Genomic DNA, 25,030 nt, shown 5'->3' on the forward strand with positions numbered 1-25,030 from the left:
ATGGCAAACCAGTGACATTCCTCCCTCCAGGCTGCTCCATCAATCTGAGTCTCAGATTCCATATCATTTCTCTTTAGACACTGACTTCCATTAGAGATTTGGATTTTCTTCATGTTAATGGCTTTCCTTGGGAGATATGGGTGGGAAGTGAATTTCAGCTTGCCTGGAATTCTGAGTGCTTGATTACTTAGTTCAGATTTCTTGCAGATTTAGGGCTCAGCTTCTCAGGCTGAATTCTATCTTGGTGAAGTAGAGCCCAGCTTTTTTGACAGATCAGGGTGGGCCTAGGAGTTCATTTTCAGTGTTGGAAGGACAAAAGAGCCCTGATAGAGGACCCCCAGCTCCACAACTCCTGACCAACTCTTCTTGACCAAACCTTAGACAGGCTTCCCTGAGCCCTCTTTTCTACTTAGCTTTATCCTTGGACCCGAAGTCAGTCTTAGCAAACAATACCTATATCCCTCAGTCCTTGATACCTGATTAGGTTCCTTGTTCTCCACCATTGATGTCTAAATCTGTAGCCTGCCTTTTGCACAAATCCTGTTAGGTCAGTTAAGCAAAAATTCTCCCTATACTTTGTGTCTCCTCTTAGCAATTTTCCATCCACTGACCTCCTTGCTCTGCTATATTTAATAGATTTGAAGTTGACCACAGTTAATCTCTCCTATTGCATGACCTCTATTGCAATAACCTTTTTTTTTTTTTCTTTTTGGCCACACTGCACAACACATGGGATCTTAGTTCCCCAACCAGGGCTCTAACCTGTGCGCCTTGCATTGGAAGCATGGAGTCTTAACCACTGGACCACCAGGGAAGTCTTGTTGCAATAATCTTGAATAAAGTCTCCCTTACAGTTGTAACAAATGTCAGAATAACATTTCTTTAACACTGTCAACCATGACCCTTGGTTGAATCCACTCCCCTTGAGAAAGTACAGAAAGAATGTAGATGGGGGGACAGTAGGATGGGGGAGGCTTGTGCAATCTGGGGCACCTTGGACAGACTGAAAGGCTCCAGAGTCCTTGAAGAAGTGGTGATCATGAGTGTCTTCCACTTATTCTGCTGTGATTTGGTAGAAAGGACACCAGATTCGGAATCTAGTAAATATAAGTAAGTCTTATTATTAATAATACCATTAAGCCTTATCTTTTTAGATTCCAAGGAAAACTGATAATTTATTAAGACTAACACATTTCTCCTATACCGTGTACCTCATGTGTTTTTGCCTTTTTAGTGGAGTCAGAAAAATTAGGTGTCAGATTCAAAACAGAAGCCACAAACTTTCCATCATGATCTACTCTCACCAGAGAAGGGCTTGTCAAGTGTGTGAAGTGTGTGGTCTTGGAGTTGACTTGGGGTTTTTTTGTTAGTCTTTATTTTTATTCTAGAGCTAACACAATCTCAGGTTTATAATCTGGCCTCTTCTGTCAGTGTAAGTTCTATTCAGCCCTGTAGGACTTCCCTATTTACTAAAAAAAAAATACTTAAAACCAAGTGTTGAGCAATACAGAACCCTTGTCACAGACTTTTCCAGCCTGAGGAGCAGATTCCTGACTTTGTAGGTCAAGAGGCTTGGCCTTTATCACTCAAAAGGAATGGAAGAGGCATCAAAGACCCACCTGATGTACTGTCAGAGTTACAAGGGTGTTTGGGAATCATATTAGCATTTTTGAGGACATGAGTCTGCCTCAGACTCCTTATAAATACAGCTTGACTCAACCACTCTATGACTGGTATCCTTGGAACATGAAGTGGATACTCTTCTTTGGGGCCCTTATTGGGTCTGGCATCTGTGACCGAGAAACATTTTCTGGGTAAGTTCCTTTTGCACTTACTGCTTAGTTCAGAGATACAGGAACCAAATAGATTTGGACATGAATGGCTGATTGCACCTCAGGTGGTATGGTGCTGGGAGGGAAGACCTGGATTCCTGTCCCAGCTCTGCCCCTGTATCATCTTGGACCGATTACTTCTTTCTCAGGCTCAGTTTTAGCTGTCGTGTCAAAACTAGGTGGTCTTCGGTCCCTCCCCAGCCCCATCTTTCTTCCTGGTTCTTATTCCTAAGGTCAGTTTCAGGCATCTCCTGCTTTGTTACTCCTGTGCTATGAACTACTAAGAATTACCAATTGTTTCTAATTTCTGCTATGTTTTGTTGTTTATTCGCTGAGTTATGTCTAACTTCTAGGACCTGATGGACTGTAGCTTGCCAGGCTCCTCTGTCCGTGGGATTTCCCAGGCAAGAATACTGGAGTGGGTTGCTATTTCCTTCTCCAGGGATCTTTCTGACCTAGGGATTGAACACGTGGCTTCTGCATTGGCAGGTGGATTCTTTACTGCTGAACCACCAGGGAAGCCCAGTTTCTGCCATACTTAGGGGAAAACCTGGGTCACAGGCTTCTTGGCTTCAGCTTCCTGTTAACGGTTAAGGTTTGGCAGACCCTTCTTGGTGGCTTCTAGCATATGGAGATTTGATGGGTGAAAAGCTGTGAAAAGCAACAGTATCCCTGTACATTCTGTGTGCGTGCGTGCACATGCACATGTGCTCCACGTGGAATGCCTTTTGGTGTACAAAGGAGAGGACATTTGGGAGGTAGGAGAGATGAAAGGATGCCATGGTACCCTACTGGAAGATTGAATTCTAATAACTAATTACTGCATAATGCTTTGCCATTTGCAAAAAGCTGTCACGTACATTATCTTTTGGATTACACAATTCTGCCAGGCAGGGGTGTTATTTTCCTCAATGTAAACATGAAAAAAAATCACCCTTAGAAAGATTAAGAAACCTTCCCAAGGCTACTGAGCTGGTAAGCAGGGGAGTTGGAACTCTGAATGCAAAACCCAAGTGCAGTCCATGGGGTTACAAAAAGTCAGACATGACCGAGCGACTGAATGACAATCTCCAGAAAGAATCCTATATCTAACTGATTTGTCTATATCTGTTAGTTTACTGTCCATTATACTATCTGGCTAAAGGGACTTTGAGATTGTTTATTGAAGTAATTACTTATATGTGAGTGAGTAATTTTTATGGTGATGACTTCCGTTCACACCTGGTCTCTACTGCCAAATAGCTCAGAGCGCTTAGGCATAACAGGTGGTAAGGGAAGGAGATTTTTCCACAGGCAACTCAGCAGTAAGTGTGTAATAACTACATTTGCTGTTATGTGGGCTGACGCATAGAGCTCTCAGGTTCCTGCTGCACCTATTAGCATGGCTGAAAAAAACCTTTATTTCTCAAGATACAGACTTCTCACATAATACAGTGGACACCTGGGTTAAGACTGCTTGGCTGGGCTCTGGAGTTCTCACCATAGGAGCTTACACAGAAAGCGCTGTGTGCCTGAGCAAATTGCAGACAGTTTTAATCAATAGTGTCATCCTTACCCCCAAATCTTTCTCGCCTTATAGTAGGGAACCCAGCAAAGGTGGAGGAATTCTTCCTGAGGTCCATAGACATAGCCTGAGGTCCATAGTTCAACTTGGTGAACATTTAGAGCAAGGGGAAGTTGGTCTCTGAGCATTCGAGTGGTTGGATTGCCAGGAAGCAGGTTGGTTGTAGGGGCAAGAGCGCTAATAGAGATGGAAGTGATGGCTTCATCCCCCCACACCCCCAGTCTCTGCTCCTTCCACCTAACTCACATACCTCCCCAGTCTCTCTCACTCTGCTGGTATCTTCTGTCCTGGGCTCCACTCATCTTAAGGATAGGATGGTGGCCAGGATGCCTAAAGGTGAACGGCAAGCAGAGAACAGTAAATAGTTGCAGAACTTGTAGCATCGGCAGTAACTGGTAGGCATTTAAGAGTTCCATGAAATCAACTCAGATGTAGTGGCTTCTAAGACTGACTGGGATGCAAGTAAGAAAGGCACAAAGAACATGCTACTTGGCCACCCACATGGTGAAAGGGGGGAGGGATAGAAGCTCTGAACCAAGGTGACTACTGACTGTCCAGAACACGAGATGAGTGTGAGAGTGACTGAGAGCGGATCACTAACCATTGTGTTGGCAGCAGCTGCCAGTCCGGGTATTGAAGAGCACCAGAGTTAAGAAGAGCTGTAGGAACACCTACCTGTGTGGAGTAGGAAGGGTAAACATGGCATCCTGCAAACCCCAGCATGTCCCCCTTCCCAGGCCAATTTTCCATCTTCAGAAAGAGCTTAAACCTTTGAAAAGATTTCCAGATGGTGGAGATAGGTTATGTTCCACCACCCACACTCTCAGGGTGCATTTTCCAAATAGAGACAAAGATACTGAGAGCAAGAGAAAGGCTGCCCTTCACCTGGCACCCACTTAACGTTTTTTCTTCTTCTAGGTATGGATGAACTTATGTTCATGGGAATAATGTTAGATCCTCCCTGCCTCCTGCCAGTTTTTAGTGCCATCTGAAGATGGTCCCTAACATTGTCTTTTCTGGTTGAGGAAAACCTTATGGGTGATGAAGTCTGGTCCTAAAGCCTGGGTGAGAGATTGGCTAGGCAGATAAAGAAAAGGGCTGGACATCCAGGCAGAGGAAGCAGCATGTGCAAAGCCATAGAAGGGCAAAATGTATGGTGAATTTGGGATTTGAGTGAGGCTGGAGCCAAGAATGTGTAGGAGGGAGACGCGGAGGAGAGACATGTGGGGAAAGACTATTCTGTACAGCTCTTCCGCCCTGCCTGTCTGCATGTTACAGATGTGTCTTTATCCTTTGGAGCTGGGCTAATTAGGCCGTAATGAAATGAGCTGTGAGTTTAATCATCATCAGGGCCAATTAGATTCCCTGTACTCCCTTGTGGACTGTGCCCAGGAGTATGAAAGTTCTGCTGTGTAGTTACCACTTTGGGAGAATTAAAGCACATGCTGTGGATAAGTGTGTAACATGCTTTTAATATTCTTTAGAGCCCATTATTCTTGTGTTCCTCTTTTTTTCTCTTCCTATTCCTTTTCCCTCCTTGTTCTCTTTGTGACACTCTAGTCAATGCTGTATTTTACTGATGCCTCATTTTTCTAACAGAGATGCCAGTGCACAGGCATTTTTCAGAACACCCATTTTAAAAAATTAATTTATTTTTGTTCGGAGGATAACTGCTTTACAATATTGTATTGGTTTCTGCCATACATCGACATGAAACAGCCATAGGTGTAATATGTTGCCTCCCTCTGAACCTCCCTCCCATTCCACCCGCCCTCCTCCCCATCCCACCCCTCTAGGTTATCACACAGTCCCAGTTGAACTCCGTGTGTCAAACAACAAATTCCCACTGGCTGTCTGTTTTACATTTGGTGACGTATATGTTTCCATGCTGCTCTCTCCATTCATCCTACCCTCTCCTTCTCCCACTGTGTCCACAAGTCTGTTCTATGTCTGTGTCTCCATTGCTGCCCTGCAAATAGGCAAACACCCATTTTTAAGATGCCCCTTTTTCTGGAGTATTGAGGACAGGTTGGAACAGAGCATGAGTTCTACAGATGGGTCCTGGTACTCAGCTAGGAGGAAGGGTTTCCCTTCTGTTTTAAACCTGTTACTTTTGCAAGGCTGCTTGCCTGTATCAGGGAAATGGTGGTTTGATTTCCCATCTTCCCAGGGCTACTGTCCAACATCTAGCAAGTCTATCAGGTTCAGGCTGATACCTGCCAGCCACTGGCTTCTCCACTGTGGCCTCAGAGACTCCCATGGGACGCACTTGGCTGTCCACCTCCCAGGACCCTGTGGAGACCAGGTGAGCAGGGGGAAAGTGAGGCTTCAGCAATGGCGTTCCCTTCAAATCTGCTGCCTGCAATAGAAGCAACTCTGCAGCGGACGTTACCTCCTTAGAGGCTAGACCAGACCCCCTGGAGACCCCCCAGAAGCTCCCAGAACAAAGTTAAGCTCTGAGAGTTCATCCGGATTAGACCGGTTTTCTGATGAGGAGATGCTGATCTGCCACGTGAGGCTGCACGTTTAGCTCCCTGTGACAGAACCATTTTCTCTGTCAACAGGTCCTTCAGCCCACAGCCGTCTCCAGCAGCTCTTCCCGCATTCATTTGTGTCAAAGGGATGACGCATGTGACAGTGTTGAGTGCCGATTCATTTGGGCCGTCACCTAGCAACGGCCTAATGGCTCCCCTGGCTCTCTGAGCCGGCTGAGAGCACAAAGGCAGCTTTTCAGGCTTGGCCTTCTCCCACCCACACACAGGACTTCGGGGGCCTCTACCCCTGCTGCTGCCGTGGGAGCTAAATGATGTATAGGAAACAAGTGCAGGACGAACAACAAAGGGGGACTTGGGACTGGCCAGCTTCCTTCTGGGCCCTGTCAGAGCCCCATTGGGAGGATGAATCCCAAGTTCAGCCCCAGCACCATGTATTTGTGTAGGATTCCGGAGCTGGAAGGGCCTGGAGAGCACCCAGTCTCTCCCCTCTTTGCTAAGAGGAAAAATAACTAACCCTCCCAGGATGGAAGGTCTGTTCTCTTTCCTTGCTCTTTCCAGCGTGGACATTCAGCCAGTTTCAGTCCTAGACCTTGACAGTGAAGAAGTGCCTCTTTATGTCTTGAGTTAGCTTTGCGTGTAGGTCAGGAACATTCCTTTCTGCAAAATATATATGTTTTTCATTATAAAGTAATATGACCACATTACAGAAAACAGATACAAGGGGAAAAAAGTAAGTCATCCATAATCCCATGACCCGAACATAAGCACTGTCAGCATTTGCTATATTTCCGTTGTCTGTTTTTCTTCCAATGCATCTGCTTTTTCCATACTTGCAGTCATGGCATACATACAATTTTGCGTCCTGCTCTTTCACTTAATATTTCCCTTAAAGTTATATACCATAAGCACTTTTTCATATTTGCCACGTAGCCTTATTTTTAGTGGCTATATATTATAACCAAAGACTAGACCATTTCCTTTCATTATGTCTGGGATAGTAGTCCTGGGGTTTATTTGCCAGCTGAAAGCTTACCATTATCTTTTGTTTTTTTTCCCTCTCTTTCTCCAGGCACCAGGTTTTCAGAATTAACGTCAGAAATGGAGATGAGATCAGCAAACTCAATCGGCTAGTGAATTCAGACAACCTTAAGGTACCTAGTTCTCTTTCTCTTTGAGTATTGGTGGGAGAAGACTCTTGCGCGCTGGCATTGTTATTCCTGAAGAGTTTCTGTGTATAATCCTATATTAATCAACATGTCTTTGAACAATGGAGAGAGTTGGTGGGGAAGTGCTCTCCAGGGAGATGGGGTCCTCAGCAGAGGGCTTCATCTTTCTCTCTGCCATTGACTTGTTACTCCTTGAGCTTTGCCATGTGTTGCCTGCTGGGCAGGCCTGACCAGATAAACCTGTGAAATGACAGAAGTTTGCCCTTGTGCAGAACTCAGCTTCTCAGGGACCACCCAGGCTTTTGGCAGTTGTTCTAGAAGGATGAGTTCATTGTGCTTTTTACCTGAACTACCCTTTCACCTGGTTTTACTTCTTTTTTATTCAGCTCGACTTGTGGAAATCTCCCTCTGCCGTCGGTCATCCTGCAGATGTCCTGGTCCCTTCTTTCAGTCTGCAGGAAGTCAAATCCTTCCTGGAGGACCATGGCTTAGAGTACTTAGTGGCTGTTGAAGACCTGCAGGTGGGTAGGCCAAGGTCCCTCCACTTGTCTTGCGTAGGACCAAGCAGCCAGAGTGGACTTGGAACATTTTCAAGTTCTGGCTTTATTCTTCTCCATTGAACAGATGAAGACATTGAGGTATATGGAAGTAAAGTACAGTGACTTGTTAGAGGAACATGTTTCCTCGAAAGGGCTTACATGGCAAACCAGTCAGATCTGGATCCAAATCCTGATTTTGCTAACTACTGGCTGTGTCATTTCAGACAAACTATTACCCTCTTGAGACTCTGTTCCTTCATCAGTAAAATGGTAATAGTTTTATCTACTTCATACAATTAATTGAGATTAAGTACTTAAATAAGCATAAAATGCCTAACAGTGCCTGGTATGTCATAGCTATCTCACAAGTATTATGTCTCTTTTTTCTTATTTGAAGTCAGGAGGGAAGAATAGAGTGTGTGCTGGTGGGGAGGTGCTGAAGGCAAGTCATAAAAAATATCCTTTGAGAATTCTTTGCTGGTCCAGTGGCTTCATACTTTCATTGCAAGGGGGAGAAGTTCAATCCCTGGTCAGGGAACTAAGATCCCGCATGCCATGTGGCATGGGCAAAAATAAATAAATAATAAATAAGCACCGTTGGCAAAAGGGAGAATGTTACCAGCAGCCCCTAGCAGAGTCAGTGTCACTGCCCAACTCAGACACCAGCCTCACGAGCTGTGTTTGAACAGCAGGACAGTGTCTGGCTTACGTTCTCTCCTTCACCGAGGTGGGTTGTGGACTAATTGGTGATTTGGCCTGGGAGTTTCCTGATGGTGTGAGCAGCTGTGAGCTTATTAATCATCCTCACATGTCACAGACATCTGCCAGGAGCCTTCAAAGTAGGAGTGGTTGTAAGAATTTCTTTGTTTCTGAATGGTTTCCCAAGCTGGGTATTTCAGAGGCACTGGATACCAGATGCAGGCTGACGTCTAGAGAATTCATAGTATAGAATAACCAAATGGCACATATGTTGCTTCCAGGGAGAAAGTAAGTTTTGAATGAGGTGATGTACGTTGGGCTCCAAGAAGTAAGATTTTATAGATATGGGGAAGAAATCTGACTCCTTTTACACCTTGACATTTGTGCTTCTTGATATGTGTGCTGAGGATGCTGCCATCTTGGCCAGCCCATGTCCCAAGATAGAATGGAAACAACATGGACGTCTGTCCCCAGAGAATCACTTTGTAATGTTGCCATGTCTGTTTTAGACCGTTTTAGATAATGAAGACCAACAAATGCAACACAATGTACGTCAAGAACTGAGCAGTAATTGCTTTAACTATGGAGCCTATCACACCCTGGAAGCTGTAAGTATTTCAGAGCAGGCGAAGATCAGATCATTGGCCTTTTGGGTTTTGTAACCCCTCTCCTTACTTCCAGGAGGTGTTAGTCCCTAGTACAGAATGCCTACAATGAGGGATTAAAACGTATACACTTCAATTTCTTTCTAATTCTTGGGTTGTTTATCTCCTAAGAGCAGAGTGAAATGCAAACTGAGCATTTACTCCCCTATGCATTCTTCTTTTCTTAAGCAACCCCTCAAAGAAAACCATGAAGTAATTGCAACCATTTTCAGTCCTCGTAATTCAACCTTGTTATATTCCACCAGAATCCCTGTACTTTATTCACCCAGATTAAAGTGTTACTTATCCCAGGCAAATAGACAAATGATTATTTCCAAGGTTAACCAAATATTTCCACTCATTTATCATGACTACTTATGATGTATATTTGTTCCATATACATGTTGGTGCTGTGTTTAGTTAGAAACCACTATATAAATGACTTTCAAGGTAAGCCAGCCCTTCAAATAAGAAATTTGGAGCAGAATAATTTAATGTAATATTGGAATTTGAAGAACCAAGAAGGACTGGAATGGAACTGAATCACGTAGCCTATGGTTTTCTTAGGCCCCTCAATGTTTTTTTCCTTAGTTGGAAACTCTCCACTAACTCAGGAACAAACCCCAAATCTAAACTGGTATTCTGTTTCCTATAGCTGAATATATATCCAAAGATAGAGTTCCTGGCATGCTTTTCATGAGGCATATACTTTGAATTATTTTTCTTTCAGATGAGGGTTTTTTTCCCAAGCTTTTTTTCCACTTCTTTCCCAGGATTGTCAGTAGCTTTGTTTATTGTGTACACTTGGCCACGCTGCCCCTTGATCCCTCTTGTGACCAGTGACATACATCTGCAAAACAGCTGGATAAAGTTAGGAGTTCAGTGCAGGGCCACGGACGAAAATGGAGCTGAGGCCCACACAGGGATGCAGCCTGTGACGATAGCCTCATTAACTTGGGGCACTCCTGAGCTGAGCTAACAGGTTGCAAATGTCACCCAAGATACTGGAAACACCATCCCCTCACCTGCCTGCTGGAGGAGCCCCACATTCCTATCCACTCAATTTTGTTCTCTAACTTGAGGTATCATTGTCATCTGGCTTGCAGCAGAAGGCTGCTCGCATTCAGTTCTTTCTAAAAGCAGCTTTTAGAAGCACATATCCCACAATCACTCGAGCCTTCTTAGGTCTCGAAAGGGAATTTCGTGTTCGTCTCGCCAGGGTTTCTAATTTCAGCCCCTTTGTGCATATTGCTGTGGTGGCAGTTACTTTTGTTATTGTTGCGGGTGAGCTTTCCCCTCGTGTTGGCAATGTGAATTTGCAACCCCTGTCTGGACACAGCTTGTTGTTTTAACTTTTCCTGAGTAAGTCTCTTTCCTCTCATGACTCCAGGCAGGCATCTGGCTTTTGCTCCACTCTCTAGGGTCAGTGGGTAGAGTTTCCAGGCCCTTTTCACGGCCGTAATTACCACTTTACAGCTCTCAAGTTGGAACCTGCTCCTTGCTCCAGGCAGGTCCTTTGCCCTCTATTCCTCTTCCTTGTTGCTGTAAACCCTCAGAACCTAAGACGGATATCTAGCCCTGGGCTTCATCTTTCGTCCTGTACTCTGTTAGCTTGCTCTCTCTTCATTTCTGGCACAATTTTTCCTTTTTTATTTTTTGGCGTTTAAATTTGGCTGGGACTCGTTTTCATAGTATTTTATCTGGCTTGCCTATATATTTGAGAGCGAGTTTCTTGCTCAGTCTGCCATAATGACTGCAAGTCTGATAAACCCTTTAAGCTTGATTTTATTCTGTATTGATTGCACACTTTCCTTCTCTGTAAAGCTCCTTCTTTCAAATTTAAGGTCTAAATATAAATTCATTTATTTCCTTATTTCAGCCCTCAAAAAGTTTGAACAACTAAGGTGGATGAATTCCATTTAAAGCAAACCCTTTTTTTTTTTTTTTTTACTGAAAGCAAATGGAAGCATTCATAACCTTGCTTTATTACAGCTCTTCAGTTGAGAGATCAAAGTCTTTAGAAGAATCACTTCCAAAGTGGAGTGCTTGTACAGTGGGGTGTAAGCAAGATAGTCCATTGGGGTGGAGGAATAAACCGTTGCAATTTCTATTTATATTTCTACATATATTTGAATTTATTATTAATATAACAACTTTCGTTTCTATTTTTTGTTTTATAATGTACATAATATACTTGTGTGGTATTTTATAGATTCATAGTACATGCTGAATTTTCTTTCTAACTGATGGGAAAGTGATGAAAAAGTGATGGAAAAAAAGGAGGGGAGTTCTTTCAAGAATCTTGGCTAAATGGGGCCCTTGCTGATTATCTAGACTCAGTTCAGTTCAGTTGCTAAATCCTGTCTGACTCTTTGTGACCCCAGGGACTGTAGCACGCCAGGCTTCCCTGTCCTTCACCAACTTCCGGAGTTTTCTCAAATTCATGTCCACTGAGTCCTTGATGCCATCCAAACATCTTGTCCTCTGTTGTCCCCTTCTCCTCCCGCCTTCAATCTTTCCCAGCATCAGGGTCTTTTCAAATGAGTCAGTTCTTCTCATCAGGTGGCCAGAGTATTAGGTCTTCAGCTTTAGTATCAGTCCTTCCAATGAATATTCAGGACTGATTTCCTTTAGGGTTGACTGGTTTGATCTCCTTGCAATCCAAGGGACTCTCAAGAGTCTTCTGCAATACCATAGTTCAAAAGCATGACTTCTTTGTCACTCAGCTTTCTTTGTGATCCAACTCTCAATCCATACGTGACTACTGGAAAAACCATAACTTTGACAAGATGGACCTTTTTTGGCAAAGTAATGTCTCTGCTTTTTAATATGCTATCTCAGTTCAGTTCAGTTCAGTTCAGTCGGTCAGTCGTGTCTGACTCTTTGTGACCCCGTGAATCACAGCATGCCAGGCCTCCCTGTCCATCACCAACTCCCGGAGTTCACTCAAACTCATGTCCATCAAGTCGGTGATGCCATCCAGCCATCTCATTCTCTGTTGTCCCCTTCTCCTCCTGCCCCCAATCCCTCCCAGCATCAGAGTCTTTTCCAGTGAGTCAACTCGTCGCATGAGGTGGCCAAAGTATTGCAGTTTCAGGTTTAGCATCAGTCCTTCCAATGAACACCCAGGATTGATCTTTAGAATGGACTGGTTGGATCTCTTTGCAGTCCAAGGGACTCTCAAGAGTCTTCTCCAACACCACAGTTCAAAAGCATCAATTCTTCGGTGATCAGCTTTCTTCACAGTCCAACTCTCACATCCACACATGACCACTGGAAAAACCATAGCCTTGACTAGACGGACCTTTGTTGGCAAATATGCTCTCTAGGTTGGTCATAGCTTTTCTTCCAAGGAGCAAGCATCTTTTAATTTCATGGCTGCAGTCACCATCTGCAGTGATTTTGGAGCCCCAAAAAATAAAGTCTGTCACTGTTTCTATTGTTTCCCTATCTGTTTGCCATGAGGTGTTTGGACCGGATGCCTTGATCTTAGCTTTTTTGAACATTGAGTTTTAAGCCAGCTTTTTCACTCTCCTCCTTCATTTTCATTAAGAGGCTCTTCAGTTCCTCTTTGCTTTCTGCCGTAAGGGTGGTATCTTCTGCACATCTGAGGTTATTGATATTTCTCCCATCAGTCTTGATTGCAGCTTGTGCTTCATCCAGCCCAGCATTTCTCATGATGTACTCTGCATATAACTTAAATAAGCAGGGTGATAATATACGGCCCAGACTAGTATAGTGCAAAGGCCACACTTTTGGAGCAGTATCTGTATAAGTGTTTCTACTCTCATTTAATGGACTGTAATTTTGTGGACAAATAAAATGTGTTTTTCTCTAGAAAATCATAAAGATGTATTCTTAGGTAGTTGCTTAATAATAAGCATTTCATATTGTCAACCCCAGGGTTAGGGGACTATAAAAAAATTGTTAAGATCAATAAAATAAAGTTCACAGATACCCATCTAGAGCTGAACAAATTTTTTAAATGCCCCTGTGTTTACTTTTTCACACTTCAGATTCACAACGAGATGGACAACATTGTCAAATGTTATCCTCACTTGGCGAGCACGGTGGAGATTGGGCATTCATTTGAGAACCGGTCAATGTATGTACTGAAGGTGAGGTTCCATGCACCTTGAAGGGCCCAACTGGACTCAGGCTCCTGGTTCCTTGTGTCTAGGACTGAGCCCTCACACTTTTGAAAGAGGCAGCTTGTAAGGACCTCCTTGACTTCAGGGAGGAGGGTGAGGTAGGGACACCTCTGCTCGAGTTAGAAGTTGTTCTGACACAGGGTCCCCTGCTTCTGCTTATTGTGAATGGAGCTAGAAGGAGCACATCCCTTTCCAAGTTTTGGCTGAAAGCCAGGATCAAGAAGAGGTGAGTGGACTTCCCTGGTGGTCCAGTGGTTAAGAATCCACCTGCCAATGCAGGGTACCTGGGTTCAATCCCTGGTCTGAGAAGATTCCACAAGCTGAGGGGCAACTAAGCCCATGTACTACAACAACTGCGCTGACGCTCTAGAGCCTGTGTGCCACAACTACTGAAGCCTGTGAGCCCTAGAGCCTTGCTCTGCAACCAGAGAAGTCACTGCAACTAGAGAAAGCCCACGCAGAGCAATGAAGACCCAGGGCAGCCAAGAAAATTAATAAAATTAAAAAAAAAAAAAAAGTGGGAGGTGGTTAGTGTTTTATAAAGCTTTCAGATTGGCCACAGTCTTTTGCCTCCATTCCCATCTTCTGTAAATATGAGGACAAATTGGGATGGGTCTAAAAATTCCATTCTGCTTTTTAGGGGTACTTATTGGAAAAGCAATCTAGGAGGGTAATTTGGGGGTTGATGTAATTTTAAGCCCAGTCTATGATCCTTGGCTGCATCAAGACTAATTTCCAGATATTTCTAACAGATTTTAGGTCTATACTGGCAAAAGAGGCAAAGAATTTATGGCAGTGACATAAATTACAGAAATAATCCAGCCAAATGAATAAAAAGGAATTTGGAGATATAAACTATGGAACAAGTGATGGTGCCTAGAATTTGTCAAACACTTAGATCCATACAGGTCCTGAGGGATCCAGGCTTACAATAATGGCGAAATTACCAGTGGGAGAAGACCTGCCTTTGAGCTGTCAAATAATCTACATCAATTTAGATTATTTGCCAACTGATGGAGACCTTTGCTTCGTTGGCATCAAGCTGTGACCCAAGGGGGCCCAACACTAAAAAGCAGCAGCCAGAATTCAGTTCATGCAGTGAGCAATAGTGAACCCTCCCTTCCTCACTTTAAAACTGATTTCATTTATGGCATCAGATAGAACAGGCTGGTTCATGCACTTTTGCATCTCTCTCTGTTGAGATACCATTTGAGGTCATTCAAGAGACATAAAGTGAAAGTGAAGTCGCTCAGTTGTGTCCAACTCTTTGCAACCCCATGGACTGTAGCCTACCAGGTTCCTCCATCCATGGGATTTTCCAGGCAAGAGTACTGGAGTGGGGTGCCATTGCCTTCTCCAGGAGATCTTCCCGATCCAGGGACTGAACCTGGGTCTCCCTCATTGTAGGCAGACGCTTTACCATCTGAGCCCCCAGGGAAGTCCATTTAAGAGACATAATATCATCTCTCATCATACTGGCATTATAATTCACAATAGCAATTGTTTCCCCTTCCCATTTGCTTCCAACTTTGGAGTGGTTCAAGCTGCCTGGAGCTGTGGTGCTGCAATTTCGCCCTGCCAGTCAGCTAATTAAGCTCCCCGACCTGAAGAATCCTGATAAATGGATGGTGCCCTTAGGAACATTTGGTCTCTGAATGATCTTAAATGGTTTAAATGAATAGGGGCGAGCTGGGAAGAGGAGAGGAGAGGTGAGTAGAGACACAGCCAGACAGGAGGGTAATTTTCTGGCCTCTTTTTCCTTCCAGTTCAGCACTGGAGAAGGCAGGCAGCGGCCAGCCATTTGGCTGAATGCAGGCATCCATGCCCGGGAGTGGATCTCACCTGCCACAGCAATCTGGACTGCGAAAAAGGTCATATCGCCTAGTATTAGCCCAGAATTCTGCAGGGTCAGGGGTGCCCTGTACTGTACTATGCAGTTGTACCAGTTGGGGAGGGGGTGGTTGGTTAGGAGGGCACTCTCACAGGAACAATAGGCTGGGGGAGTCTTTTCAAATTGGAGAAACAAAAGATCAGAGCCCCACAGTCAGCCTCATAGTTTAGCTAAATGGCCAAGTCCGCTTATAGCAGTGAGCATACTAATGAGCTGTAGAGGAGGCCCCGAAACACTGACACATAGTCAGTCCTGCAGGAAAGGAGCAGGGCCTTCTTAGCTGCAAGGCTCAGATAATTTTTACCTTCAGTCCCTTTCAGGCTTCCCTGGCCCTCAGGGACCTCATGCTATCTCTATGCTCTGTCCCTCTGGAAAGTCTAGTTTAAGCCAGTTCCAGGGAAGGAGGGGTGGTGCGAGTGGAGGATCCATCTTCCCCCACCCTAGCACAGGGGCTCATACTCCTAATAACTATTATGATGTGTGGTTCTCCCTTCCCCTGCTCCTACCCCCTGAAAGGAAGAATAAACTAGGCAGCCCAGGACTCTTTGAAGTTGATGTCATCAGGTAGCCATGTTCCCTCAGATTTTGAGGTGCTCTGTGGGCTTTGCAGAGAGCTGCACCTACAAGGGTGGCAGGGAGACTGCCCGAGGGTAGATGCTGTTCTAGGAGCTGGGCATCTGGGGAAGATTATCTGACTTAGACCTAGCAACCTAGCCTGCAAAGACATAGCTGACAAGCACATTGTCTCTGCTTAGATTGCATGTGATTATGGGAAAGATCAAGCCATCACCTCCATCTTGAAGAAAATGGATATTTTCTTGCTGCCGGTGGCCAATCCTGATGGATATGTATACACTCATACTCACGTGAGTAATACTGACAGATGGGCTGGGCTTGGAGTTAAGACCTATTTGTTGATTTCCTTGCTTTGTGACTGCATAGATCTATGACCTTAGATAAGAATTCCACAAAATGTGCACTTTAGGAGCTTCCTTGGGGGGTCTCATTTTCCAGTCATTCTCTGGGTTGAGGGTTACCAGGGAATATTTTTTTTCTTATAGAGAATCGTCTAATGAACTCCCTATTATGGATCTTGAACAATTATCAACACTTTACCAATCTTCTTTTCATTTCTTTCCCTCCTATGCATTTTTTTTTCTGATGTATTTTAAAGCAAATCCCAGACATCAGGTTGCTTCATTCAAAACTTCTTTAGTATTCATCTCTAGCTGATGATAATTAAAACAACACCACTATCAACAGTAAAAAAATTTGATGGAAGTTTTTCAATATCATCTGATATCCCTAATTATCTTTAAAATGTCTTTTGAGTCAATTTGTTGAAATTAGGATCCAAATAAGGTCTGTGCCTGTATTTGGTTGTTACAACTATGCAGGCTTTTTTTATTATACAACATCTTCTCCACCCCCACCTTATTCCCACATGTCTTTTAGAATGTCATTCATTTGTTGGAGAAACCCAAGTAAATTGTCATGTAAAATGTGTCACATTCTGAATTTGCTTGATGACTTCTTTGTTCTGTACCATTTAATTTATTCCCTCATCCCCCGTGTTTTCTATTCGCTTGTGGTCAGATCTAGATGCTTGATTGGAGTCAGGTTAATGTTTTAGGCAAGGGTTAAATAGTTACTGTGCACTTGCTATCACATCAATTATCACTGAGGCCCATAATGTCCATCTGCTCCACTTTGACTGAAGCCTTCAATTATCCAATGGATTCAGGTGGTATCAGATCATTTTGGGGAAGTCCTTTTCTCCTGATCAGTAGGCTAATTCTCCCTTCTGGGGAAGGAGAGGAGACTCTGCAGTTAGAGAGGGCTGAAACCTGATGATCCTCCAGATCTCTGAAGTTGCCTCCAGAATTTGAGGCAGCTTGCCCCATCCATGGTGCCATCTCCATCACAGGCCCCCAAAGAAAATCTTCACATCTTCTTGCCCTGACCCATCTCTGAATGCTGTTTCTTTCTTGGTGAATTTTTCAGAACCGATTATGGAGGAAGACACGGTCTATAAATCCTGGAACCACCTGCATTGGTACTGATCCAAATAGAAATTGGGATTCTAAGTTTGGAGGTAGGTGGGGGAGACAGTTATCAAATCCTGATATCTCTGGGTAGCCTGGTCCTCAGGCCTCTGAGCTGGCAGTGAGGGAACTGGTTTGTGGGCTATCTCCATTGCTGGTTCATTGAGAAACCGGGCAAATCCCTTATTCTCTCTGTGTATCCCTCTATATTATTGTTCACTGTAGTTTTGAAAGGGAATGACTGAGCAGTTTCTGTCCTCCTGAGAGAACACTTTTATCTTTACAACTATTCTATCTTATACAAATCCACGGGCTGACCTGCTACCTGGCCGTCCTGGTTCCTGGGCAAGTTACTGAATGGTGGAAGGGCTCTTGGCGGTAACAGAAGAGAGCAATTAGCACTGTTACCCCAATAGGTAAGATGACGTTGTGAAGATTAAACTATAGCAGTTTACCCTTCAGTTCAGTTCAGTCGCTTAGTCATGTCCGACTCTCCGCGACCCCATGAATCAGCACACTAGGCCTCCTTGTCCATCACCAACTCCCGGAGTTCACTCAAACTCATGTCCATTGAGTCGGTGATGCCATCCAGCCATCTCATCCTCTGTCGTCCCCATCTCCTCCCGCCCCCAATCCCTCCCAGCATCCCTTAGATGTATAAATATGAACCTCTGCCCTTTGATGTTATGGAAAGAGAATGAGAATTAGGAGATGCGGGTTCTGAGTTCCAGCTATTTAAAAATCACCCCCACAGTAGTGCCAACTATGTGCTACATAACTTCACATATATTATTTATTCTCCTGACCTAAAGAGTGAGTTTTCTTATTGGAAATGGGACAATGGAAGCTCAGCGACAATCTCAAGAGCATATGGTTGATGAGATTTAGGATCTAAACTCACTTTTCAATTCCAAAATCTGGTAGTTCTCTTTCACTGTTCCACAGCTGTACTGATGTTTTGCTTTTGATGTGATGTTTTAATGTAATGGTTTCAATTTTCTTACTTGCATAGAAATACCACACAAACCATTGGGGGAAAAATAATGTGACTGTGGGAAAGGAGCTGATAAAAATGTGGCAATTGAGGGCATCAAAGCTAAGTCACAACAGGGATGCTTTCACATACATGTCAGATACCTTAGGGGGCTATATTGTGAAGTAATACAGAAGGCAATAATTTTAAATATCTGTCAAATAATCAAGAGATTTTAGCCACAACAATAGATTATTTTTGGCAGCACTTGGCCATTAAGATCTAAACCAAGAAAATTAGCTGACACCAGAATAAATGGAGTCATTTTCATTATTAATTAGTATTCATATTAATTATCAAGAATACATATTAATTACTCATTGTAAAATATGACATTAATTGTTGGTGATACAGTACAAGGTCAACTCTATCCATTTAATGGAGTCTTATCAATTTTCCTGCTCAACACTGGCAGATTCAGCACCCCACTTCCACACCCTCCCCACAATATATATACATTGTGGACTAGATTCTCAGGGCAGCCAGCAGCGGCCTGTGCCTGCCTTCTGCCTCTCCTCTGGGTGGAGAATCCTGCATTTCTATTTCCTTAGCCCATGGGTTAACGTTTCTGCTTGGGTCACTCTCCGCAGAAGTGGGAGCCAGTGACGACCCTTGCTCTGAAATATATCATGGAGCCCATCCCAATTCAGAAATGGAGGTGAAATCGGTGGCAGATTTCATTAAAAATCATGGGAAATTCAAATGCTTCATCGACCTGCACAACTACGGCCAGCTGGTGATGTATCCATATGGCTACACGACTGAGAAGGCCCAGGATGCTGATGAACTGGTAAGTGGTATATGTGTTTCTTCTGGGTGCTGCTGCAGCAGTGGTTCTCAAGCTTTGTAGAGAAAGTCCAGAAGCTGGGCTTATTTCCAGAAGGGCCCAGTGTTCTCTCTCTGTTCTCTGCAATGTGCCATCAGGCCTGCTGGGAACAGGAAGAAGATGATCCTCCTCATTTCTGTGTTTGCTGTGAGTTCCAAGATCCACACTGGATGCTGTTTTTCCTTCTCACTTGTCTTTCTGACAAAAATGTATTACAGCTCCACTGCTTGTCAAGAACTGTGGGCAGCATTGTGGTGGGCAAGGGGGAGGTGCTCCTCACTCGGGGTATGGTAGCATTTAAGTAGGGTGTAGGCCACAGCCCAGGGGTGCTCTGTGCCACATGCAGTGATTCACCCCAGAATATGAGCAGACGTTTAGGGTGAACTGATTGGAGTGGGCCTGGCACCTGCAGAGTGACTGCAGGCCTCTGCCTCTCTGCTGGTTTGCTGGAGTGTGCCCCTCTGCCAGGGGCCACAGCTACAGGGCTTATGACTAGGTGTGGTCTAGACTGTGGTCTCAGGCAGGTCCTCTATGTAGGGCACATCCATATACGGTGGCCCTGTCTCCACCTCCACTCTGAGAACACCCAAACTCTTAAAAGGTTTTCTCTTGAACATACTTGCCCTTCCCTTGTCTTCATGAACGTGACATCCCCTTCCCTCAGGTTAGGTGAACGTGGCGATGCCTTTACTAGATTTCTAATGGGCTGATGAGCAGCCCTCCAGATCTGCAAAGAGCTGCAATACAGCACCCCAACTTGAGTTTATAATACACCTGCTTTCAGAGCACTTATCTGGCCTTCTTCCACCTCTATCCTTACCCTGGTCCCAAACTGGAGGTAAAGAACGGGGGATGTGATAGAAGGAGTTGGAGGAACCATTCTGCTTCTCTCACTTTATAGTTAGGCCTTGTCTCTGGTCGGATGGAAAAGAAGGAAACCAGACGGGAACACTGGGTGGTGGGCAGGGTTCGGGGGTGGGGATTCGGGAATCTTCCAATCCACTGCAGTACAGAACAGCTGAGGAATGTCTGGCTTCAGAGTCCATTCTTTCTCACGCTAATGATCTTCCCTCTCCTAGGATATGGTGGCGAAGAATACAGCCAAAGCTCTGGCTTCCTTGTCGGGCACTCAGTTCCGAGTGGGTCCTATTGCCACCGGTATCTGTAAGTACTCCCTGAGTTTACTGGTTACTAGGGAACAGTTGGAGAGGATACTTGAAGCTGGAGAAGAGCTGCAAGACAGCCTTTTTTAATGTAGTAACCTGTTTTTGTTGCTAGTGATAGGCTGAATTTATGTCAAGTCCATGTGGTGGTAGTTGTTGCAGGCAACCATCTTCATCAAACTGGGGTGGTGGTACCAGGGCGTGGAGGGGACCCCCTCATCTTCCTGTCTGAAATGAACACATGCATAGCAGGCTTGGTTTAGGAGGTCCTCCGGACAGTCATTAGCATTGAGCTGAAAAAACAGAAAAACTCTATGAAGACTCCAGACCTGACGAGGGTCTTGAGACCCATCACCTACAACTCAACCTCAGTTTCAGGAAATAACCCTTGTTTTGGTTTCCTGCTGAAGTGTTTCATCTAAGCATTTCAGTCTATTCCTGCTGAGATCCTTCTAGTTCTGTTATTCTGTGATCTGATCTTTAAATTTTTAGATCAGATGGAAGGATATGATTATTCTCCAAGGCCCTAACTATAAATGGGAAATAGAAACACAAAACATGGGGAGCTAAGCTCCTTTCAAACAAGTGTCCTTCTTTTCCCCCTCTGGTGCCTCCTCTGTAAATAGTTTTCCAACAGTTGGTCTGCCCTCAAAGCCCCTGAAAACTTGCCGATATTTCTTTCCTTTTCCATACTGTAACTCACTCTCCCATCCTACGTACTTTGCCCTCAGCTGCTGTTCTCCTCAGTCTTCCTCTTCTGCGAAGATTCTCCATCCCACCTCCTAGGTCCTCATCTGCACTCTGACCTCAGCACTCTTGTCTGTATTTCACATGCCACCAAGCTGCATAAAGACTTAGCAGGATGTTGATGTTTGTGTTGCTAATTGCATCAACAAGCTAGTAATTACTCATGGTTTATCATTACTAGTGTTGTTGAATGGGAACACCTCTGAGAACAAACACATCAGGAGAGGTTCGCCACCCTCTATTTAATTAGTCAGAACTGAGCCCTACGCCAAAGAGAGCTAAAGGAACTTGGCAGGAGCCTTCTGAGGAGGTCCTCTCCAAAGATCTCTGCAGGTCACCGGAGTCCTGGTCTTTGGGTCTAAATGACAGTTTAAAGAATAGCCCTTTCCTCCCATATCAGAAAACATTCTTCTTCCTGGCATAAGCTGTGCCCAAAGTAAGAGATACTCATCAGATTGCTCCAACAGAATAGGAGAAAGGCTCTCCTGAGTGTTATCAAGAGACATAATATTTTCTATCTCTTTCAAGAGCCCATCTTCTGTAGTTTTTATAGGCTTTGCCTGCCCTCCTTTCTTCCCCAAAATGAAATCAATTTTTGTATAAAAACACTCTAATCTCTGGGTTAGGGTGTGTGGGATGTAAGTAGTTGACATTTGTCCCTTCAAGTGCTGACCCTTTCTCTAGATTAATCCTTTTAGATGAATTATAATATACATTTTAGATGAATTATAAAATTTGTATATATTATTCAATTATAAGAATTATTTGTATTTGTATAAATATAAATAATTCTAAAATGAATTTTCACAGTCTCCTGCCTTATTTGAGCATGTAGAAGAGATTTAAGCTCCTTTCTTCATGACTGCGTGGCCTTCTGAATGTCAGTTGTTGTATCTTGAAAGCCTTCTATGCTATATTGGACTGTTCAATCCTTTTGCTAAACAGCCCAGCTTGTTTTGCTTCTTTAATTCTTGTGTCTGCTTTCTAGAATTTTCATGTCTCCTTCCTTGGGCCACCTTCTTCTAGCAACACTTTCCCCTCCTCTTCACAGATTCTGATCTATTGAGGGCTTAGAAACAAATTCTTTGAGCTTGTTTGGCTCATGGGTAGATTGTGAGTTTTAAGGATGTTCTCATGACAGCATTGTTTAGTCGTAGAAGACTGGGAAGCACCTAAATGTTTATCAGTAGAATACTGGATTAAAATGTATTTGGTGCATTCCTACAGTGAAACGGAAAAGGAAATGGCAATCCACTCCAGTATTCTTGCTTGGAAAATCCCATGGACAGAGGAGCCTGGAAGGGCTCAGAAAGAGTCAGACATGATTAAGCAACTTCACCTCATTTACAGTGAAACACTATGTAGCCCTTAAGTGAATGAAGTGGATCTGTATGTGCTAATAGGAAATAATCTTCATTTGTTAATTGAAAAATAGAGTGTGCACACCAGTGTTATTAGTATGTTCCCAGTTGTGTTTAAAAAAGAGTAGGTAGGTAGACTTAGCAAGGACCCAAGTAAAGTGAAGTTCTTGAGTCTGATCACTTTGTTCAGCAGAGGTCCTCTTGCCCTCTTCCTGAATTTAAAACCTGTTCTGAAATACCTGAGCTTGCTGTGTAACTTGCTGGTGTCATAGTCTGGTTTTTAGTCAGCATTTTTCTCAAGGTAGAGAAATGCTGTAGAATTCTTATACAGGAATTTCAGAGAGATTAGGAGAGCCTATTCCATAACCTCAGGGAACATGTAATTGCAGCTGAAGCAGCATCTCTAGAAAATCACAAATGGTATCATAAGAAACAACCTTCAGGAACAATGGAAAAATGAAGGGACCCATATTTTCATTTAACAGACATGTGTATATTATGGGCTTCCCTGGTAGCTTAGTTGGTAAAGAATTCACCTGCCATGCAGGAGACTGCCACAGCACAAGAGACACAGGTTCAATCTCTGGGTCAGGAAGGTCCCTTGGAGAAGGAAATGGCAGCCCACTCCAGTGTTCTTGCCTGAGAAATCCCATGGAAAGAGGAGCCTGGTGGGCTGCAGTCCATGGGGCCACAGGAATTGGACACAACTGAGCAAATAAACCACCACCACCTTATGTTTTATATATAAATATAAAAACCTGCTGAACCCCAAGTAGGTTGAAGAAGGCATGGGCTTTGTCATCAGATGGATTTGAATTCCAGCCCTGCCATTTTCCATCTATATTTTCTTAGACAAAGTATTCTATTCTGAGCCTGGATTTTTTTCTCATCTGAAAAACAAGGACAGTAATACCCACCTCACTGGTTTATTAAAGATTAAATGAGATCATAAATGTAAACTTACCAGTATGATGACTGGCTCATGGTAGATGTTCAACAAATGATAGCTGCTATTGACATTGTTATTTTATTATTCAGTATCATCTACACTACACCTTTATTTAGCTTCTGCTAGAGTTTGACTGGAAGAAGCAGGAAAACAGGTCTTTTGCATTTCCTCAGCCTTTTGACAAACGAAAGTCCCAAGTGCTTCCTTCCGTCTCTGTTGTTAGTTACCTCTTGAGATGCAAAAAGTTATCCTAACATTTAGCAGCTTAAAACAGTAAACATAAATTTTCTTATACAGTTTCTGTGGGTCAGGAACTCAGGAGCTGCCTAGCTGGGTGGCTCTGGCTCAGGCACTCTCAGGAGGTTGCAGTCAAGATGTCTTCCAGGGTTACAGTCATCTAGAGGCTTAATGGGGCTGAGGGATCTGCTTCTCAGACTCACTCTAGTGCCTGCCAAGTGATTGCTAATTGTTGGCAATGAGTTCTTCACCACATAGACCTCTTTATAAAGGTCTGCTCGAGTGTTCTTACAACATAACAGCTGGCTCTATCAGAGCCAGTAATCCAAGAGATAGCAAGGGCAGAAGCCATGATATTTGTGACCTAGCTTAGAAGGGCGCACACTTTTATTTCTGCAAACAGGTCATGTTGGCCCTGTCCAGTGAAGGAGGGCCAAGTATAGTATACAGAAGGATGTGAATACTAGGAGATAAGGATCATTGTGGCTGTGTTGGAGGCTGCCTCCCACACTCTGAAGAGATTGGCTTCCAGTGACCTGAAGGAGTCCAAACAGTGAATTGGTGACAAAATGGAAATGAGGATTTAAAATCTCTTGGATTGAGACTAGTGAAGACCTTCATGGTGCAGGACAGTCTGAGACATAGGGATCAGGTCAACGTTTGTGTGTTGTAGGCCTGGACTTTCAGAAAGAACTATAGATCACTAAGGAACCACAGGTTGGCAGAGCTCCTAGCCCCATCCCATCTAACCCTGAAAGGAACTAGGCCTCAAAGTGTTTTCTCTTTTTGACTTAACAGATAGAGCTAGCGGGAACACTGTTGACTGGGCATATGATAATGGCATCAAGTATGCATTCACTTTTGAGTTGAGAGATACTGGACACTATGCCTTCACGCTGCCAGCCGACCAGATCATCCCCACTGCACAGGAGACCTGGCTGGGGCTGAAGACCATCATGGAGTATGTGCAGGACAACATCTAGAAGAGAGCCTCATCCTGTCTACATTTTGTATTCCCTTGTCCGCACACACACAGAGGCCATTATTAAAGAGAGCTATTCCTTCACACGTGAGTCGGAGTCTTCTGGCTTTGTACAGAACACAGGTCAGCCACCTGCCAGCCCCCTTCCTTGTAGTATGTGCATTCTGGCTGTGTGCTGAGAGAAGCACTTCTGCCAGCCTGCTGTGTTTTGGTTCTGCTGTTTCATTGAGCCCTCTGTATGCCTTTCCTTCCACATAGCTGGGTGGGCAAGCCACACTTAGGATCAATCCTTACTGGGTGGCATGTCTCTACCTCATTTTTAGATCAAAAGGCGTGTGAAATGGTTTTCTAGTTTCATCCGATCTAGCCACACCCATGGCCTTGCTCTGGTTGGGGCCCAAGGGGAATTGCTGTGGGAGGTAATGCTTGTCTTTTAGACTGGTAATGCTTGTCTTTTAGATGTCACAGAACTTCCTTTAACTGATCTTACTCCTTCTTGAACATATTTTTCTTTGAAAAATAAATCCCATAGGGTAATCAGTACAGGTCATCCCCTTGTTTTGTTTTTGCTCGCTTTTAGTCTGAATATAAAATATAGACTCACGTCTCATCACTGGGTCAAAAATTCCCAGATATTACAATTCTGATCACATTCTCCCCTTTATTATTCAGTGTAACTGGGATCCAAAAGGTGATCTGTGTCCTC

General features: G+C 44.0%; 1 protein-coding gene across 3 annotated transcripts in view; it reads left to right on the plus strand.

Moving 5' to 3' along the window:
* The window catches only part of LOC129552645 (carboxypeptidase A4-like), a 45,840-nt gene extending 21,432 nt beyond the window's left edge, over nucleotides 1-24,408 (plus strand). Inside the window, exons 1-11 of one of the 3 annotated variants that reach the window (XM_088832540.1) lie at nucleotides 1,678-1,814; nucleotides 6,961-7,042; nucleotides 7,444-7,578; nucleotides 8,805-8,903; nucleotides 12,956-13,057; nucleotides 14,857-14,961; nucleotides 15,737-15,847; nucleotides 16,986-17,076; nucleotides 18,650-18,849; nucleotides 19,965-20,049; nucleotides 24,141-24,408. In XM_088832540.1, coding sequence (XP_088688666.1) covers nucleotides 1,678-1,814; nucleotides 6,961-7,042; nucleotides 7,444-7,578; nucleotides 8,805-8,903; nucleotides 12,956-13,057; nucleotides 14,857-14,961; nucleotides 15,737-15,847; nucleotides 16,986-17,076; nucleotides 18,650-18,849; nucleotides 19,965-20,049; nucleotides 24,141-24,325 — 1,332 coding nt within the window. In that variant the 3' untranslated portion in view covers nucleotides 24,326-24,408. Of the gene's footprint in view, nucleotides 1-1,677; nucleotides 1,815-5,621; nucleotides 5,702-6,960; nucleotides 7,043-7,443; nucleotides 7,579-8,804; nucleotides 8,904-12,955; nucleotides 13,058-14,856; nucleotides 14,962-15,736; nucleotides 15,848-16,985; nucleotides 17,077-18,649; nucleotides 18,850-19,964; nucleotides 20,050-24,140 lie in introns of those variants that run through there. The other 2 variants (XM_088832547.1, XM_088832546.1) reach the window with 2 other exon arrangements.
* The last annotated feature ends 622 nt before the right edge of the window (nucleotides 24,409-25,030 follow it).

Source organism: Moschus berezovskii, chromosome 3 (assembly GCF_049115385.1).
Source record: "Moschus berezovskii isolate FMDL1 chromosome 3, NW_MosBer_1.0, whole genome shotgun sequence".
Classification (NCBI taxonomy): domain Eukaryota; kingdom Metazoa; phylum Chordata; class Mammalia; order Artiodactyla; family Moschidae; genus Moschus; species Moschus berezovskii.